General features: G+C 44.1%; 1 protein-coding gene across 4 annotated transcripts in view; it reads right to left on the bottom strand.

Moving 5' to 3' along the window:
• Positions 1 to 18,491, bottom strand: part of SLC30A6 (solute carrier family 30 member 6) — a 68,893-nt gene extending 50,402 nt beyond the window's left edge. The window contains exons 1-8 of one of the 4 annotated variants that reach the window (XM_056567487.1): positions 18,473 to 18,489; positions 14,892 to 15,116; positions 8,372 to 8,458; positions 6,968 to 7,066; positions 5,087 to 5,171; positions 4,594 to 4,636; positions 3,530 to 3,595; positions 2,257 to 2,337 (exon numbers count right to left, since the gene is read on the bottom strand). In XM_056567487.1, the coding sequence (XP_056423462.1) occupies positions 2,257 to 2,337; positions 3,530 to 3,595; positions 4,594 to 4,636; positions 5,087 to 5,090 (194 nt within the window). In that variant the 5' untranslated portion in view covers positions 5,091 to 5,171; positions 6,968 to 7,066; positions 8,372 to 8,458; positions 14,892 to 15,116; positions 18,473 to 18,489. Of the gene's footprint in view, positions 1 to 2,256; positions 2,338 to 3,529; positions 3,596 to 4,593; positions 4,637 to 4,837; positions 4,956 to 5,086; positions 5,172 to 6,967; positions 7,067 to 8,371; positions 8,459 to 14,776; positions 15,117 to 18,472 lie in introns of those variants that run through there. The other 3 variants (XM_056567486.1, XM_056567484.1, XM_056567488.1) reach the window with 3 other exon arrangements.
• Positions 18,492 to 19,866: the final 1,375 nt, after the last annotated feature.

Here is a 19,866-nt window from a genome sequence, read left to right as displayed (position 1 = left end):
TCTAAGAGGCCTCCCCCAAGCAGGAGGCAAAAAGGGTAAAGTGTGTGGCTTTTAAAAGGACCAGTTGCTATTTTCTACCTGCCTTTCACCGCTTACTATATGATGGCACAGTCAGAGACGAGTTATATATCTGACTGTGCCATCATGTAGTGATGTGAAAAACCTGTGAATTTTTTTTTTTTTTTTTTTTTTTTAAATCAACTGGTACCAGAAAGTTAAACAGATATTTAAATTATTTCTATTAAAATTTTACAATCCTTTCAGTACTTATTAGCAGCTGTATACTACAGAACAATTTATTTTCTATTTAGGATTTCTTTTCTGTCACGACCACAGTGCTTTCTACTGACACCTCTGTCCATTTTAACGGAAACCGGCTCTATAGAGGTCTGGTGCATGAGAACAAAGACCTGAACCACTGCAGACCCAAAACCCCTGTCCAGAGGCCCGCCGTGAGCACCCGGAAGGCGACAGCAGCTCAACTGGTGTAATCCGGATGACCAGAATGCCCTCCATCTTGGGAGGACATGGACCACGAAGGAGGAAAGGAGCGGAATGCCCTGAAAAGGGGGCATCCCCGACACCAGAGACCGACATGTAAACTGGAGGTGTGAGAGTCACCTGGAAGACGAAAACGTTAAAATAAATGGGCAAGAAAGGAGCGGAATACCCCGAAAAGGAGCATCCCGGAACACAATAGTGGCCTACATAGGAATTGGAGGTTCCCGAGTCTCCTGGAATACTTACACCTGAAGAGTAAGGAAACCCAACGCCCACGAAACGATCCGGGAGACAAACTTCCATGTCGAGACATGAAGGACGGTACAGAAAGACCGCCCAACAAAATGGGATCGCGGGGAATTCTGGGCCGGATCACTACACATGCCCGAGACCACAACCATCACCAAGGCCCAAAGAACCGGGAGAGCTGCCTAGAAAAAAGGCACGCCACAGCAACCTAGGATAGTGTCCAAGATAAGGAGACTAACCGGTCTTGGACCCCAGCGGTCCGAGCGGACCAGAGCACTCCGAAGAAACATCCCATAAAAACGAGAACGGAGGGGGAAACAAAAGGGAACCCAGCTGGGACTCTAAGGTTCTGGGCACAGGAAGGTTACGCCAGAAGACTGTCAGTCAGTGCAGCACAACTGACACTGTCAAAAGGGAAGGAAGAAAACACCCTTCCAGGGAGAGTGCGTTGAGGGAGGAGGAGAGCAATGGTAGGACCCAAACAACAGACGGTGGCTAGACCGGTTGTCGCTGAGCCATACATGAATACATAAACTACCCCAACAGAGTACAGTGCCAAGGATGCGTGAGCAGCAGTAGATAAACAAGAAACAGAAAGAGAGCCAGTATGCAATAGTGGGCAGTAAGCACCCAAGCAAAGACAACGAAAAGCTCTGTTGATTGCTCTCAGCAAAAAAACAAGGGCCCAGTCAGATACCCCACCTATATAGTGGTAAAAGAGAGATGGTTACATCTTGGCAGCAGAAAGTGCTCAGCGAAATAGTCCCCCTAGTGGAGGGGAAAACAAGGAGTGGTTGAGCTGAAACTCAGATACTGACCTTGCCAAGCTGCCTGATCCCCCTACCCCCTGTGGAAGGGCGATTGTCAAAGTGCGCCAGGCACTGTAAGAGCAGGGAAATGCCGCCCCACAGCCACGGGACAAAGTACTGGGTGGATGTAGCCACCAGGGACCCTGCGACAACCCATCGAAGTATGGAGGGCCAACTTGTGTCCCCAGAGGGAGTGGAATCCTGCACACTGAAGCTGGGCAACAATACAAGACGTGACTACAAATGTAAAGAAGCGCGCGCGCACACACACACACACACACACACACACACACACACACACTCAACCAAACACATTGAGAGCCATTCCAGAAACAAAAGGGAGTAAAAATACCTTACCAAACAGCCCTCACTAGTAAATAATAAAAAAAAGATCAGGTCTGGGGAGCTCCCAGACCTGTGTCTTGCTTCCTACTGACACTAGAAAAAATTGATTACCTCATTTCCAGTGGGCGGGTATATCCTGTCAGGGAGGAGCCAAATGTTTTTCCTAGTGTCAGCGCCTCCTAGTTTCAAGAGCATATACCCATCAATATGTGTGTCCCCCCAATGAAGAGTGACCGAGAAATTTACCATTTAGCTAAATTCATGATCAACCCTTAAGCTTATAAATATTATGTGCTGGCAAACTATGTGCTGCTGAGCTCACAACTTAGCACCTTTGATACATATACTGTACCTTTCTTTAAGTATAAAGAGCGCTCCCAACTGGGCCAGAACTGTGGATGCGAAGACTGCCAACACCTCAAACCTTTCAAATCTGAAAGTAAAACACAATGTAGAAAATCATTAATCATCATTAAGTTTTACTTAGGGTTAAGGTCCCTGCTGGTACTGTTCACTGCATTATAGGAGATCAATAAAATTCAGGTAGTTGGCACAATCATTAGTAGGATCCTACTACTGTAGAGGAATAATCAAGCAATAAAGAAACGGCTACGCAACAAGATTTGAAGGAAAAACTAAATAAAAGAACACTTGCGACACTCACCACTTTCTGCTGCAACCTTCTATCTCTTTATTGTATGATAGTCACATACAGTTGGGGGGGGGGGGATTACATAGGACAACAGAGACGCATAAGGAGACACCCATTTAGTGTGAACGCACTCCCTCCAGCCTCTAAGAAAGAGACTGAAGATCGCTGCAGAAAATGGTAAATGCCACAAGCGTTTTCTTTTTATAGCTTGCCAAATAAAAAGTCTTTTAAGTGAATAACCACTATGAGCCAGCAAGCACTGTGACTGGCTCCTCGCAGCTAGTGGTAAGAATGTAGATCCCAATAGTGAGGCACCTCCCAATGTTAACTTCTGTCCATTTTGCAATCTGAACACCATATAAACACCATTTAAAACCTCAAATAAGATAACTTTACAGCTAGCCATGCATTGATGAAATTAGACCTGTTGCTCTAAGCCGATTTGGAAATTGGGCAAACAATCTATGCCTCACATTTATAAAGTAACATCGAACGAAGCATACTAACTGGTGGCCATCGCTAGATAATATTTTTTGTCTTCTGCCATGCTCTTACATGTTACAAAAAGTGCTGATGACGAGAAAAAAAAAAACCTCATTATCAATATCGCCATTACAGCCATCTATTATCACTGAGGCATGGGCATCTAAAGTAAGTTTCACTTCCGCAGTGTACTGTCCCATAATAAAGTAGTCCAAAGTGATACTGCATAATTTACAAACCATTAGATGTGCAACTGATAGAATCCTCACTGATAACCAGAATAAGCAATGCTGCAGCTCCCATACCGATTAGAATGTTATGGAATACTCTGGTAATATGCTGCATCAATATAACATGCGATCACACTTTTAGTAAGTTTAAAAATAGAGGCCCTCTGTATATGAGAATTAGTATAGATGTAGACAGTACAGTCGGCACATTGGCCTACAATAAAATATATACATACAAATAATAAGCACTGAGTACGTACCCAAAAGAATATGTTGGACTTTGTTTTTTCACCATTACCCAATAGCTTATCAAACAGGTTATTAAACTGCAAAAGATAAAGACATAATATTGTTTTAGTGTTAACAGTAAGTAACCAACATACACAGGAAACATCTTCCATTTGTGTCCAGCAATACCAGTAGATGTAACAATGGGAAGACATATTTAGTTTTCAGAATCATGCACAGAGCACCGCAAAAATGGAAATAAATAAGCTGGAATATTTATCACTGTTACACACCACTTGTTACTCAACTTTCTCCAAGGTTAAATCTACCCAGTTTTCAACTGATATGGGAGCAGGAGACTGCATGACTAAGCAGGCTTGCCATTCTTGACTCTGGAAAGGAGAGTGACAGCTCCTGGGGAAATTGTAATTGTCACATTTTGGTTCTAACAACTTTTTCATAAATTTTATGAAATGAGGAACTTAAATCTAAACATGGTAAAAGAATAACAATGTTAGGAGCTAGTGGTTAGCACCTGGGTTCATGCAATGGAATCCAAAAGTGTGTCTGCACAGATTACTGTAGAACAAGAATTGCTTCGAGACTTACGGGATCTGACGGATTTCCAGAAGTCTGATGCCGGAGGTCACAGACTTGCATGGGATCTCTGGTGTTAGACTTTCAGGGATCCATCTAAGAACAGGAATCTCAAAGCAACTCTTGGGCTACGAGATTGCCTGGGAAGTTTACATGTATCCTGCCACCTGTGTAAAGGGGGACTAACACTTTAGGCATTCTCTTTCTGTTTGCCTTTGTGTTGTATGGCTGTGTGCCATGTCAGTACTTTGAAGTACAGGGACTAAAATGAGTGATTTATAGCTACATACAGTCATGTAAAATGTGTTGGTGTTCTACATATTCCAAGGATCACAGAAGGGAAACCATCAGTTAGTAGAGATATTTCCATTTACAGATAAAAAGACTGTCAGAAATGTGAAATTAGACACAATAATAGTAGTATATTGTTATAGTATAAAGTTAATAGTAGTATATTGTTATAGTATAAAGGTATATTCACAAAAAAAAAAAAACTTACCTGAAGAGGTCAAAAATTGTAAGGTAGGTATAAGCGGTTAAAGCTGAAAAACAAATACATCACATCACAAAGTGCTAGAATTATTGTGTATTCTCTTATAAAGCAGGTTGAGTTTGTCAGGAGATTTATGCTGCCCAAACAACAGGCAGCATGATATCCTGACAGGATTCCTTGTTAGTGACAACTATGCTTTATTTGTAATATTTCAGGGGAGAGAAAAAAAAAAAAATAATTCAAACCAGACCTTGGCAGGGGCGAAAAGATTGGGAGGTGGTCTCCACTGCTTCTCCCCACCAAGCACAAGTTCATTAATAGGTCTCCTATACACAAATAAGGGTCAGCCGATTCAACCTGAGCCATGGCTGGGTTTCAAAGAAAAACATTGTTGTCAGTAACAAAGGGGGCGGGGGGGGGGGGGGGGGTAATGATTTGGTCTTTAGGTAAAGGGGTAGTACATTGCACTGGGGGAACATAAATTATAGCTTCCACTTACCCATACTGTTTGTAGAGCTGCACCATGTCAGCAAGAATCCTGTGCAAACTACATTTATGGCACCAAACAGCAAGATCTTCCATGACTGAAAATACAATATCCAAATTCATTGAAAACATTTATATATAAACTTATTTTGGAAATATATACATGATATTCAAGTGTAAATTCATGACGACTTATTCTGAAAACTTGGATGGAGTGATCGATTCGTTTTCAAAAAGGTCTAAACTTCCCAGTTTCCTCCCACACTCCAAAAACATACTGATGGGTAAATTTTAATTGTAAACCCCAATGGGGACATAAAAGTGTTAAGCATACAGAACTATGGAATCAGTGTGTGGTACATAAATAAAAATTATGATATAAAACATTCTCCTCTATGCCCTTGTCACTTCTGCTTACACACTTGTGTGACGACAGGTCACATGGGCTGACAACCACGGTGACGTAACTTTATCTTCATGAAAATCTGTCAGACTCATGTAAAGTGTCACCCCAATGGTTCATCGTCACACAGGAGATTTTTATTTTCTGACTTACAATATCCTGCGTAGATTTGATGCACAGGATTTGTAACTGACGATAAGAAGCTGTGATCAGTCACTTAGTTCACATTAAAATCTGCAGCAGAAAATCCTATGCATCAGTGTGAACGCACCCGCAGAGTGTATTCTGTTGTGCTGCCATCTAGTGGTCTATATGACAACTGCATGTTAAAATGTCTTCAATCCAAATGCTTATACAGTGATCCCTCAACTTACAATGGCCTCAACATACAATAGTTTCAACATACAGTGGTCTTTTCTGGACCATTGTAACTTGAAACCAGACTCAACATATAATGCTACGGACAGTCCAGATCTGTGAGACATGTCACAACTGGAGGAACTGACCAATCCGAACGGGCATTTTACTGGTAAATCACCTTTATTACTGAGGTGCAAGCACTGACTGTGTCTGGTAGCGCCCCCTACAGTACAGGGAGGAACTACAAGTTGTGTACTACTCCTTACCTGTGCCAGGTTTAGCTGCTCCTTTGGACACCAGGTAAGGGCGGCTCCATTTGGGACAGTGTGTGTACTGTATAGGACCCTGAAGAAGCTCCTGTCCTCTACTTAAACCATTGTTTCCCAACCAGGGTGCCTCCAGCTGTTGTAAAACTACAACTCCCAGCATGCCCAGACAGCCAGCGGCTGTCCGGGCATGCTGGGATTTGTAATTTTGCAACAGCTGGAGGCACCCTGGTTGGAAAACACTGACATAGACAATGATTTACAGCTCCCAGCAGATCTTTCTTACTTTTATATATGTAAGGATTTGCTTTATCTATATTAGTTATCTACTTATTTTTCTTTAATCCTCACTTTTTCCTATTTTTGGATGACATTTTGGTGGCTTCAGAACCAATTACCAGGTTTCCACAGAGTTATGGTCTCAACATACAATGGTCGTCCTGGAACCAATTAATATTGTAACTTGAGGAACCACTGTATTCATAAATCCCTATATGCAGTGTTTTTACCCTATTATTTTTTTTTATTGCCTTCAATGCCTTAACCATATGTAAACAGAAGATTTTGACATTAGCAATCATAATAGTTAAAATCAATGTACAACAATAATCAACAAAGGACAATTTTACAGTAGAATATCATTTAGGCATGATTGGTTAAGACAGATCACAATATACACACACGTAGACAAAAAATAAATAAAATAAAATGACTAGATACGATGGAAACTTCCAGGTGAGGTATGTTACTTGTGTACGTCGGGAATATGTTAGGTCATAAACTGTTGAGTGAAAAGCTATTGTTTACCCATTGTATTTATTACAAGCTTTATTCACAATGATACAAGTCAAATTAAAAATCCTGCCTGTCAACAAAGTGATCCACAGAACCTATGCATCATCCTGCAGAGATCCTCATCATCTGTGTGTTCTGCACACCCAAATAATATCAACACATGCCTAACCTGGGATAGATGAGACAAGTGTTACTTCTTCTTGGTTACATAATATCTCTAAGGCAATTTTTTTTTATATTCCATGCTGGAAATTAACAGAAGTTTTATGTCCCACAATCTGGGTTGCAACCAACTTCTGTGAATCAAGTGTTCGGTTATATTCAGCGGCAAAAAGTTTGGAACTCAACTTATTCTCATTGGGGGACATGTATCAAAGATTTTACCCCTGTTTTGTGTTAAAAATTTTGCACAACATTTTGCGCAAGCAGTTTTTTTGCGTCTTTTTTTTTTTTTGCGCACATTCTGGTGGAGCATTTCCTCCAGATGTGTAGGTTTCGGTGTACCTTGGAGTGACATATTTAGTACGCACAAATGTATTAACTACCGTATATACTCAAGTATAAGCTGACCCGAATATAAGCCGAGGCCCCTAATTTTATTCCAAAAACCAAGCAAAATTTATTGACTCGACTATAAGCCTAGGGTGGGAAATACATCATCCCCCCCATGTAATCATCCAGACCCCCACCATCATCCAGACCCCGTCATCACCCCCACCCCCCCCCCCCCTCCATCATCACCGCCTGTCAATCCCTTCCCTTCTCCGCGCTTCGGGCCCGGACTAGTGACATTGCTTTGACGACGACGACGACGCACAGGGACCACCCCCCCCCCGGTGAAATTGGACAGCCCGCAACGACTAATCCTCTGGATGATGACGAAGGCCGCAGTGGTCTTCAACCTGTCCGGCCATGTTGGGAGTTGTAGTTTTGAAACATCTGGAGGTCCGCAGGTTGAAGACCACTGATGAAGGGATTGACAGGTGGAGACTTCACTTGAGTATAAGCCAAGGGGGGCGTTTTCAGCACGAAAAATCGTGCTGAAAAACTCTGCTTATACTAGAGTATATACGGTACATACATTTATACAAACATACAAATATAAGCCATCTTGGACTGCACGGAGCAAGATGCTCTAAATCATCAATTCCATTTTTCAAAGAGTGGATTGAGGACATTACTATATTTGTCCGCAATTTATGAAACGTATTGTGCTTGATAAATTTAGCGCTTCTGGGCATAATTTAGAATTCGGCAAAAGGGGTAAACTGCTTCTACCATAGACAAATAATGATACATGTCCCCCAGTGAGTTTTCAATCACATGAATAAAGCTGTGTGGTCCTGGCCTTACAATATTTGTATAAAAGAAAAAAGGTATGAAAATCTACTTCTAGCAATAAAGAGCGATCGTAAATGTTTTACCAACCATAGGTCCTGCTATCCTGATTTCTAAAATCCTAGAAACTACTTACCCTCCGGTCAGATGTCACTAATCGAAACTCTTGCGTAAATTTCCCTAACAGTGAACGCTGTGTCTTCCGGAAAAGATGTATGGTCCCCTTTATAAAAGACAAGCAAATAGGGTTAGACATAGGCTGTATATATAGGTTGTATACATAGGCTGTATAAATAGGCTATATATATGCAGTAAAAAAAAAAAAAAAAATATATATATATAATATATATATATATATATATATATATATATATATATATATATATATGGCATAATAAAGCCTCCAGCAATACTGAATTAAGTTACATTACTCTAAAAGTAATGTATACCTAATGGTGAAGAATCATATTAATATAGTCATACCGGGAAAGGTGTTGACAACTCCTTAGGCTATCCATTGGCATTCATAACCACTATTTGGTGCAAAGGCCAAATTTCTGAAAACCTCTTATGAACTTCTGCCATTTAACACAGCCCATATCTTTAGGCTACAACATATCAAAGCCGTTCATAAAAAAAAAAAAATAAATAAAATAAAAAAACATAAAACTGCACTTGCTTTAAGCGTCTACCACCAAGCACCAACTTGTTCCCATTTCTGTAAGGGAAAAGTTAGAATCTCTTTATATAATGATTAAGGATTTCATGAAGCTGAGGAGTAAAGCTGGTGATGTGTTTGCACCTATAGGCGGGCTTCGTACACGTGTAACATACACTGCTCAAAAAAAAGAGAACTAATCGTATGAAATACTTTCATCTTTATATAGTTGAATGTGCTGACAACAAAGTCACACAAAAATTATCAATGGAAATCAAATTTAACAACCCATGGAGGTCTGGATATGGAGTGACACTCAAAATCTAAATGGAAAACCACACTACAGGCTGATCCAACTTTATGTAATGTCCTTAAAACAAGTCACAATGAGGCTCAGTAGGGTGTGTGGCATCCACGTGCCCGTATGACCTCCCTACAACGCCTGGGCATGCTCCTGATGAGGTGGCGGATGGTCTCCTGAGGGATGTCCTTCCAGACCTGGACTAAAGCATCCGCCAACTCCTGGACAGTCTGTGGACAGTCTGTTGGTGGATGGAGCGAGACATGATGTCCCAGATGTGCTCAATCGGATTCAGGTCTGGGGAACGGGCCGGCCAGTCCATAGCATCAATGCCTTCCTCTTGCAGGAACTGCTGACACACTCCAGCCACATGAGGTCTAGCATTGTCTTGCATTAGGAGGAACCCAGGGCCAACCGCACCAGCACATGGTCTCACAAGGGGTCTGCGGATCTCATCTCGGTACCTAATGGCCGTCTGGCTACCTCTGGCAAGCAAAGAAATGTCACACCATTACTGACCCACCGCCAAACCGGTCATGCTGGAAGATGTTGCAGGCAGCAGAACGATTTCCACGGCGTCTCCAGACTCATGTGTCACATATGATCAGTGTGAACCTCCTTTCATCTGTGAAGAGCACAGGGCACCAGTGGCGAATTTGCCAATCTTGGTGTTCTCTGGCAAATGCCAAATGTCCTGCACGGTGTTGGGCTGTAAGCACAACCCCCACCTGTAGATGTCAGGTCCTCATACCACCCTCATGGAGTCTGTTTCTGACCGTTTGAGTCGACACATGCACATTTGTGGCCTGCTGGAGGTCATTTTGCAGGGCTCTGGCAGAGCTCCTCCTTGCACAAAGATGGAGGTAGCGGTCCTGCTGCTGGGTTGTTTCCCTCCTATGGCCTACTCCACGTTTCCTGATGTACTGGCCTGTCTCCTGGTAGCGACTCCATGCTCTGGACACTACGCTTACAGACACAGCAAACCTTCTTGCCAAAGCTCACATTGATGTACCATCCTGGATGAGCTGCACTACCTAAGCCACTTGTGTGGGTTGTAGACTCCGTCTCATGCTACCACTAGAGTGAAAGCACCGCCAGCATTCAAAAGTTACCAAAACATCAGCCAGGAAGCATAGGAACTGAGAAGTGGTCTGTGGTCACCACCTGCAGAACCACTCCTTTATTGGGGGTGTCTTGCTAATCGCCTATAATTTCCCCCTGTTGTCTGTTCCATTTGCACAGCATGTGAAATTGATTGTCAATCAGTGTTGCTTCCTGAGTGGACAGTGTGATTTCACAGAAGTGTGATATACTTGGAGTTACATTGTGTTGTTTAAGTGTTCCCTTTATTTTTTTTAGCAGTGTAGTTTTTGTGTTGCTGTCAATTCAGGACCTTAAAACGCAGGTAATTGCAGCTATTACACAAGCACAAAAAATGCACCCAATAATATGCTCATGTGAAATCAGTCTATAGTTTAAATTCTCATGGAAAACAATTTCTGTGGATTTTACCTGCTTATTTATACTAGTAAAATCTGCAGCAAAATGCGGTATAACTTTCATCTACAGTTTGTGGAAATCTTTCATATGTTATCTGATTTAATAATCTGCAGAAAATCCATTCCACCTAACGTATCCACGGGTACGTTCACATGGTAGGAAAATGTGTGGAATGTCCGCCCGGAAAACACGGCAGACATTCTGCACAATGGAATAATCAGGCAGGCGCTAGGACCTCCCGGAAATGCACCATCTCATAGACGGCAATGCATTTTCGAGCATTTCACAAAAAGAATAGACATGTCTATATTTTCTGCAGACACTGGAATCAGGATTTTCACCATGTGCACAAAGCAGCAGAATCCCACTGAAATGAATGGGACTCTGCTGCAGTGGAATGTCCGTGCGGAATATTCCAGCAAAATTCCACTGGACATTCTCCTGTGTGAACATGCTGAGGGTATCAAGATATGTTGCAGAGATATCAGTTCAATCATCTGACTAGCGTTGTTTCAGCAACATGTGCAAGGATTTCTGCAAGCCCTATTGAAATAAATGGGACAGAAAATTCTGCAACAAATCTGCTACATGTGAATATGCACTTAGAGTGAGCTCATTCGCAGCATGCAGTAATTTTTCCACCACGATGTCCCGTCACTATATAACGTCCGTAAGGAATTACGGGCATATACGGGTGCAAACGGGCAGTTACAAAATCCCATAGGCTGCAATGCGATTTAGTCGCGGCCGTCAGGGGTTTTGTAACGTCAGGTTTTCCCCCCGATATAGTGACGGAAGTTCCTAAATGGAACAATAATATAGTGTGAAAGGAGCCTTAAACAACTTCTGTTCAGATGAATAGGCCAGCCATAGAATTTTTCCAACAAACCAGACACATGCACCCTACAGATGGGAAAGCCTGGGAAAAAATGAAGAAAAAAATGTTAATTTTTTTTTTCCAATAGTGTATTTTCCAGAAAAATGGAGGAAAAAATAAAAAAAAGCGGAAATGGAGCGAGGAATATATTCTTTAAAGAAGAAATCCAGTGCAAGACAACTTATCTTCCGTACAGGGCCCCGACTCTGCTTACGAAAATGATGTTTGGCACCGAGCACTGACGCTGGTCAAAACTCGCCCCCTCCATTCATTTCTATGGGAGAGGCGGAGACACGTGGATGCTGGGTCTCCGCCTCTCCCATAGAAATGAATGGAGGGGGTGTGTTTCTTCCTATGTCAGTGCTGGGTGCAAAAGTCACCTTAAAGGGGTACTCCGGTGAAAAATTTTTTTTTTTTTTTTTAGATCAACTGGTGCAAGAAAGTTAAACAGATTTGTAAATTACTTCCATTAAAAAATCTTAATCCTTCCTGTACTTATTAGCTGCTGAATACTACAGTGGAAATTATTTTCCGCTTGAAACACAGAGCTCTCTGCTGACATCATGAGCACAGTGCTCTCTGCTGACATCTCTGTCCATTTTTAGGAACTGTCCAGGGTAAAAGGAAATCCCCATAGCAAACATATGCTGTTCTGGACAGTTCATAAAATGGACAGAGATGTCAGCAGAGAGCACTGTGCTCATGATGTCAGCAGAGAGCTCTGTGTTTCAAGCGGAAAATAATTTCCACTGTAGTATTCAGCAGCTAATAAGTACAGGCAGGATTAAGATTTTTTTAATAGAAGTAATTTACTAATCTGTTTAACTTTTGATATAACCAGTTGATATAAAAAAAAAAAAAAAAAGTTTTTCACCGGAGTACCCCTTTAACAGAGCAGAACTGGGGCAGAGTCAGGGCCCCGTACGAGAGATTGCAGGGGATCCCAGCAGTCGGACCCCCCACGATCAGATACTTACCCCCAATCTTGCGGCTAGGGGTAAAGTTTTCTTGCACTGGATTTCTTCTTTAATAAAGATAAATAATGTGTTTATAACATGGTATTTAAACTATATTACTTTTACACCAGGATCATGCGGCAGCAGCCACCCTGCTCACCCGATGTAAAGTGTCCGCAGTGCCAGCTGCCTGTTCCAGATCAGCACCACGGCCCATGGCATTGGTGCTGGGACTGACAAGTGATGCCCCTGACATCACGCCGAGGAGAAAGGCTGGAGGACGTCACTCGTCAGTGATGCACAGAGGACATTGCTCTGCGGTAAAATGGGGAAAAAAGGCGATTTCAATTTTTTTGGGGGGGAGGGTCTTATTATTACAGTCCCCCACAGGGGACTATGGGGGAGATTTATCAAAACCTGTGCAGAGGAAAAGTTGCCCAGTTGCCCATAGCAACCAATCAGATCCCTTCTTATATTTTTGACAAGGCCTCTGCAAAATGAAAGAAGCGATCTGATTGGTTGCTATGGGCAACTTTTCCTTTACACAGGTTTTGATAAATCTCCCCCTATATATAGCAATCTATTGATTGCTATTACTATTCAGTGCTATGAATTGGCATAGTACCAATCAGTGATATCTGCAATCCATTTGTACAGCCTGCCAGAAGGCAGACCATACAGATAAATTGCAGCAGAGCGGCACGAGGAGGCAGCTGATTGTGTGGTCCAATGAGCTGCCCCAAGCCTTGCAGATACTATAGATCAGGATCGATCATAGCATCTGAAGGGTGATTGCTGATGTACGCCATAATCCATGAGGTCCCAGGCGACTAACAGCAGCAGGCTTAGCCTGATCACCGTGTCAGGAGACACGATTATTGTGGAACCCTACGCGGTACACGTACGCCACCATGCGCCAAGTACCAGGGTGCAGAGCCATACATGTACATCCCGTGTCCTCTAGGGCTTCACTTTTAATATATTTTATTTTTTTTAATAGATTGGATGGAAAGGGTTGATAAAAAATCAAGGCGCCCGGATGAAAATTTGTTCTGGCGCCTGGGATTTGTGGAGGCCTAGACTACGGGGAGGTTGTCATTAGAGATGAGCGAACTTACAGTAAATTTAATTCATCACGAACTTCTCGGCTCGGCAGTTGATCACTTTAGTTTGCATAAATTAGTTCAGCTTTCAGGTGCTCCCGTGGGCTGGAAAAGGTGGATATAGTCCTAGGAGACTCTTTCCTAGGAATGTTTTCACCTTTTCCAGCCCACCGGAGCACCTGAAGGCTGAACTAATTTATGCAGGATAAGTCATCAACTGCCGAGCCGGGAAGTTCGTGACAAATCGAATTTACTGTAAGTTCGCTCATCTCTAGTTATCATAAGAACAAGCAAGACCGTGTACATGCCAACTTACCATGGTGCCCATTCAAATGAATAAGGGGATAGATATATATATATATATATATACACTGACCAAATCCTCCAGAGTAGGATAGCTCTACTGTCATCTAATAGAAGTCACCTCCTCTATATCCTCCATACATCCTAGGTCTCCCCACACATCCATAATACTCCTGCTGCAGAACTGACAGCTATTTGTCCGGGTCATGAGACCCACAGTGTACCCTGGACCAGCCGTCACAACTGGAACGCAAAAAGGTCACCCTCATACATCTGTGTGTATATGGACAGGGGATGCCCTAGACCAGTGGTCTTCAACCTGCGGACCTCCAGATGTGGCAAAACTACAACTCCCAGCATGCCCGGACAGCCAACGGCTGTCCGGGCATGCTGGGAGTTGTAGTTTTACCACATCTGGAGGTGCGCAGGTTGAAGACCACTGCCCTAGACTTACATTTATTGTTAAGAGCAACATAGAATTTATGTAAAACTTTATTTCTGAGCTCTGATCTGACAAGAATGACAAAATCCCCATTGATATTTCTGTACGTGACAGACATAACATACGATAAAGGACAGTGATTTTCAACCAGTGTGCCTCCAGATGTTGCAAAACTACAACTCCCAGCATGCCCAGACAGCCAATGGAATGATGGGAGTTGTAGTTTTGTAACAGCTGGAGGCACACTAGTAGGGGAACACTAGTGAAGGATAACACATTATAGTGTATTATAAAAAGGATGTCCCAAAACATAACACACCCCCTCAATGTCAGACGCAGGATATCCCTGTAGCCTACATGTGGCTGATAACAGCAGATAATAGCATGGCTTCATTTCATACCATGAGATATGCTATGGGGGGGTAAACAACCCCTAACAGCCACCCCTCCACTATATGTCGCTCCATTCCGATAGTCGACCATATCCTGACAGACACCTCTCCTGAACACACTCACCATGTTTAGGAACCCGGGGCCGGAAGAGCCACTGGCCAGAGGGCGGACCACGTTGGCATGGAGACCGGCTTCTCATTCATTGGTTGGTTAGAAGTAAAGCCTCACGTCAGCGTCTGGTCACGTGCCTATTTTATCTACGTGGCCGGAAGCCATCTTTACTTTGGGAACACTTCGAGTTTTTTTTTTTTTTTTTTCTTTTTTGCTCTGTGTATGAATGAAAGTCTCCTGTAGGGGGCAGAAAGAGACCAGGAAAGAAGAAAGAACGATTTGTGATTCCTGTCATTCACTAGTGAAGGCATAGGCAACCTACGGCCCTGCTGATGTTTTGGACTACATTTCCCATGATGCTTTTGCAGCATTTTGCCTGTAAGAGCATCATGGGAGATGTAGTCCAAAACATCTGCAGTGCCGAAGGTGGCCTGCACTAGAGCATTCTTCCCGGACCAGTGTGCCTCCAACTGCTGTAAAACTACAGCTCCCAGCATGTCCGGACAGCCAAAGCCTGTCCGGGCAAGCTGGAAGTTGTGGTTTTTCAGCAGCTGGAGACACAATAGTTGGGAAACACCGCACTAAAGATTCCCAACTTCTGACACTTCAGATGTGGCAACTTCCAGCTGTCAGGGCATCATGGGATTTGTAGTTTTGCAACACCTGGAGAGTCACAGGTTGGGCGAACACATGTAAATATTTACTACTTTTTCTTACATGTTTTTTTTTTTCTAAATCAAAGGCCCTTGTTATTTTTAAATAAATTATTCTAAATAAAACAATGAAGTAAAATACACCAACACCCACACCAAAACGTGTTTCTTCATGTTCTTTTTTCTAATCTGTCAATATTTTCTGAAAGTAATTTTTTTTTTAGTACATTATTAGGCTAAGTTTCCACTTGTTTTTTTTTCTGGCAGTTTTTGGAATACTGCTACTGCAGTTTTTGAGCCAAAGTCAGAAGTGGATCCATAAGGGAGGAGAAGTGTAAGTCCTTCCTTTATATGTCCTATTCCTTTTGAATCCACTTCTGGCTTTGGCTCAAAAACTGCAGTGGCAGATCTCCAAAAACTGCCTGAAAAAAAACAAGTGGAAACTTAGTCTTATGGGGGCAGCCATGTTGCCTGAGCTTCATTAAGAGATATACTTTACAGCAAGCCCCATGACTATAGACTCAATAGTCTGGAGCTCACCCCAGTCACTTCTATGAGAGAGTTTTCTAGACCTGCTCTGTGACCTGTGCAGAGACCATTGTGCAGGAAGGGGGAGGTGAGCTATGGCCATTACCTATTGTGGGCCTGATCATATCTTATCTATATACTGGTGTCACCTTTCACTGTAATCCTGTCTTGAAGAACACTGCTGGAAAGTGATCTGTATAAAACAGTACAGAACAGTAAGTCTCGGCTTCCCATTTCAACTAAGGCTACTGTGACCGTCGTCAGGGAAGCCGGGGAGAATAGGGGGAGAAAAATTACTGCAAGAGCCGTTTTTTCTCCCACTATTCCCGTCGAAAAGCAACGGGTCCCGGTGGCCCCCATAATAGTAAGTGGGAGCCGCCGGGACCCATTGCTCCCCGTCACGAGAACGGCCATTAAAGGGGTACTCCGCCCCTAAACATCTTATCCCCTATCCAAAGATTAGGGGATAAGATGTCAGATCACTGCGGTAGTGCTGCTGGGGAGCCCCGGGATCCCCGCTGCTGCACCCCGCTATCATTACAGTACAGAGCGAGTTTGCTCTGTACGTAATGACGCGCAATACAGGGGCCGAAGCATCGTTACGTCGCGGCTCCGCCCCTCGAGACGTCACGGCCCGCCCCTTTCAATACAAGTCTATGGGAGGGGGCGCGGCGGTCATCACGCCCCCTGCCATAGACTTGCATTAAAGGAGTAGTCCAGTGGTGACTCAGTGGTGAGCAACTTATCCCCTATGCTAAGGATAGGGGATAAGTTGCAGATCGCGGGGGGTCCGACCGCTGGGGCCCCCTGCGATCTCCTGTACGGAGCCCCGACAGCCCGTGGGAAGGGGGCGTGTCGACCTCCGCACGAGGCGGCGGCCGACACGCCCCCTCAATACAACTCTATGGCAGAGCCGAAGCGCTGCCTTCGGCAATCTCCGGCTCTGCCATAGAGATGTATTGAGGGGGCGTGTCGGCCGCCGCTTCGTGCGGGGGTCGACACCCGCTATCTGGGCCGAGAGCCGGGGCCCCGTACAGAGAGATCGCAGGGGGCCCCAGCGGTCGGACCCCCCGCGATCTCAAACTTATCCCCTATCCTTAGGATAGGGGATAAGTTTTTCACCACTGGACTACCCCTTTAAGGGGATGGGCCGTGATGTCACGAGGGGCGAAGCCATGACGTCACGCCGCTCCGTCCCCTGTATCGCCCGTCATTACGCACAGAGCGAACTCGCTCTGTGCTGTAATGATAGCGCAGTGCCGCAGCGGGGATCCCGGGGGTCCCCAGCAGCAGGACCGCGGTGATCTGACATCTTATCCCCTATCCTTTGGATAGGGGATAAGATGTCTAGGGGCGGAGTACCCCTTTAAAGTCACACACACACAAAAAAAAAAAGAGACTGAAATGGCCGTTCTCGACGGGAGCAATAGCAGTGTGAAAGGGGCCTAACATAGTTAAAGGAGTACTCCGATGCACAATTTTTTCATGTTATCCCATCCGGGCGGCAAAATAAAAGAAATCGCACTTTCTCTTACCTGCCAACGAGCCCTCGGAGCTCTGGTACAGGTGTTCGGTCCCCGGGCTGTATTCTTCTTACTTCCTGTTAGCCCGGCACGTCACATGGAGCTTCAGCCTATCACTGGCCGCAGCGATGTCCCGCCTCGGCCGGTGATAGGCTGAAGCTCCGTGTGACGTGCCGGGCTAACCGGAAGTAAGAACGATACAGCCCGAGGACCGAACACCTGTACCGGAGCTCCGGGGGCTCGTTGGCAGGTAAGATAAAGTGTGTTTTCTTTTATTTTGCAGCCCGGACGGGATAACATGAAAAAAGTGTGCACCGGAGTACTCCTTTAAAGGATTTATCCGGGAAAGGACTTTAAAAAAAATGGATTTATCTCCCCTGTTCCCTCAGTGCCTCTGGTGTCTTGTGCAGTCCTCTTCCTGCTTCTCGTGCTTTACACATCGCACCGTCGCTCAGCCTGTCGCCACCTGTCCGATGTCCTGCCAAGTATGATGTATTGAGCCCCGGCCCAAGCATCTTCCTGGTGCTGGGGCTCAATCTGTCAGACTGCAGACTATCACTGGCAGAAAGCGGCATCACTGCGGCCAGCGATTAGCTGAGCGCCACTGTGACGAGTCAACCACAAGAATCAGGAAGAAGAAAACACTGGAAGACGGAAGTGATATACTGGGGAGCAGCGGGAGGTAAATCGGCATTCTTGGCAAGATTTTTTTTTAAAGTTCTACCTCCAGAAAACATAAAGTAAAATATTTTTGAAAATACATTAATTTAGCAATTTTGCCGCTTCTTCATGACAATCCTGCTCCTTCCTCCCCTTTTTAACAGCTCGTAGCCTTGGTTACAGACCTCCACTTATAGTGATCAGTGATGCTGATGACAAAGGTACTTACCGTTTGTTTATCAGTGCTTCTGTTTCTCCATTATTCAGATTTTCTAAATATGCAAATAGGGAGCTTGGTGCATTTTGAAGTGAAATCTCTCTGCTTGTGAGTGAGATTTTACAGTGGAGGAGAAAGGTGTAGAGTAGAGCTCCATTCTGCAGCATAGGAGGATCAGCACAGGTCAGGAGGGTGTTACTATGAGGATGCCGGTGAAGTGAAAAAAACCTTAGCCGAATGTGACCTGAGCTCAGTACTCTCGGCCCTTCTCACCGCTGATCAATGTTAGGGGTGGGGATTAGGGTAACGATTAGGGTTGCGCTTCTTTGTGAATGCAATGCAGAAGAGACGAAGAAGGTAGCCATCAGTAGTATCTATATCCACCTGCCCTTTGATCCGGGTCCACCGTTTTTTTCCAATGTCTGAGCCCTTTAATCTCTAAAGGACGCAGGGCGTACCTGTACACCCTGTGCCTGGTATATAACGCAGGGTCACGCCACGTCATAGCGGGTCGGTCCCGGTGGCTAATGAAAGCCGGGACCCTGTGCTAATAGCATGCAGTACAGATCATTGTGCCGCACGCTATTAACCCTTTAGACGCGGCAATCAACTTCGAACACCGCGTCTAAAGGGTTAATAGTGCGCGCCCAAACGATCTAAAATGAAAGTGAAAGTTTTCCGGCAGCTCAGTCGGTGAGATCACGATGTCCCGATAAGCTGGAACGCGAGAGGAGGGTCCCTTACCTGCCTCCATTGCGTCCGATCGGCGATTGATTACTCCAAGCCTGAGATCCAGGCTTGAGCAATCGACCACCAATAACACTGAGCTACTAAACTAGTACATGGATTGCAGGATAAAACTTACCAGGAAAGGTTAAAGGACCTTAACATGTATAGCTTGGAAGAGAGAAGAGACAGAGGGGATATGATAGAGACTTTTAAATTCATAAAGGGAATCAACACGGTAAAGGACGAGAGCATATTTAAAAGAAGAAAAACTACCACAAGAAGACATCGTTTTAAATTAGAGGGACAAAGGTTTCTGCAGTAATATCAGGAAGTATTACTTTACTGAGAGAGTAGTGGATGCATGGAATAGCCTTCCTGCAGAAGTGGTCGCTGCAAATACAGTGAAGGAGTTTAAACATGCATGGGATAAGCATAAGGATATCCTTCATATAAGATAGGGCCAGGGACTATTGATAGGATTCAGATTATTGGGCAGACTAGATGGGCCAAATGGTTCTTATCTGCTGACACATTCTATGTTTCTATGCTTCTATGTTAATGCATGTGCATGGGACTGATCTGTGTATAAGATTGGTATGTGCAGTGCTATAGCCCCTAGAGGGGGCTAGAATACTACAAAAAAGGGTGAAAAAAAGTTAATAAAGATCATTTAACCC

Source organism: Hyla sarda, chromosome 3 (genome assembly GCF_029499605.1).
Source record: "Hyla sarda isolate aHylSar1 chromosome 3, aHylSar1.hap1, whole genome shotgun sequence".
Taxonomy (NCBI): Eukaryota; Metazoa; Chordata; class Amphibia; order Anura; family Hylidae; genus Hyla; species Hyla sarda.
The sequence above is the reverse complement of the archived record's forward strand: the minus strand, read 5'-3'. Positions and strand labels throughout refer to the sequence as shown.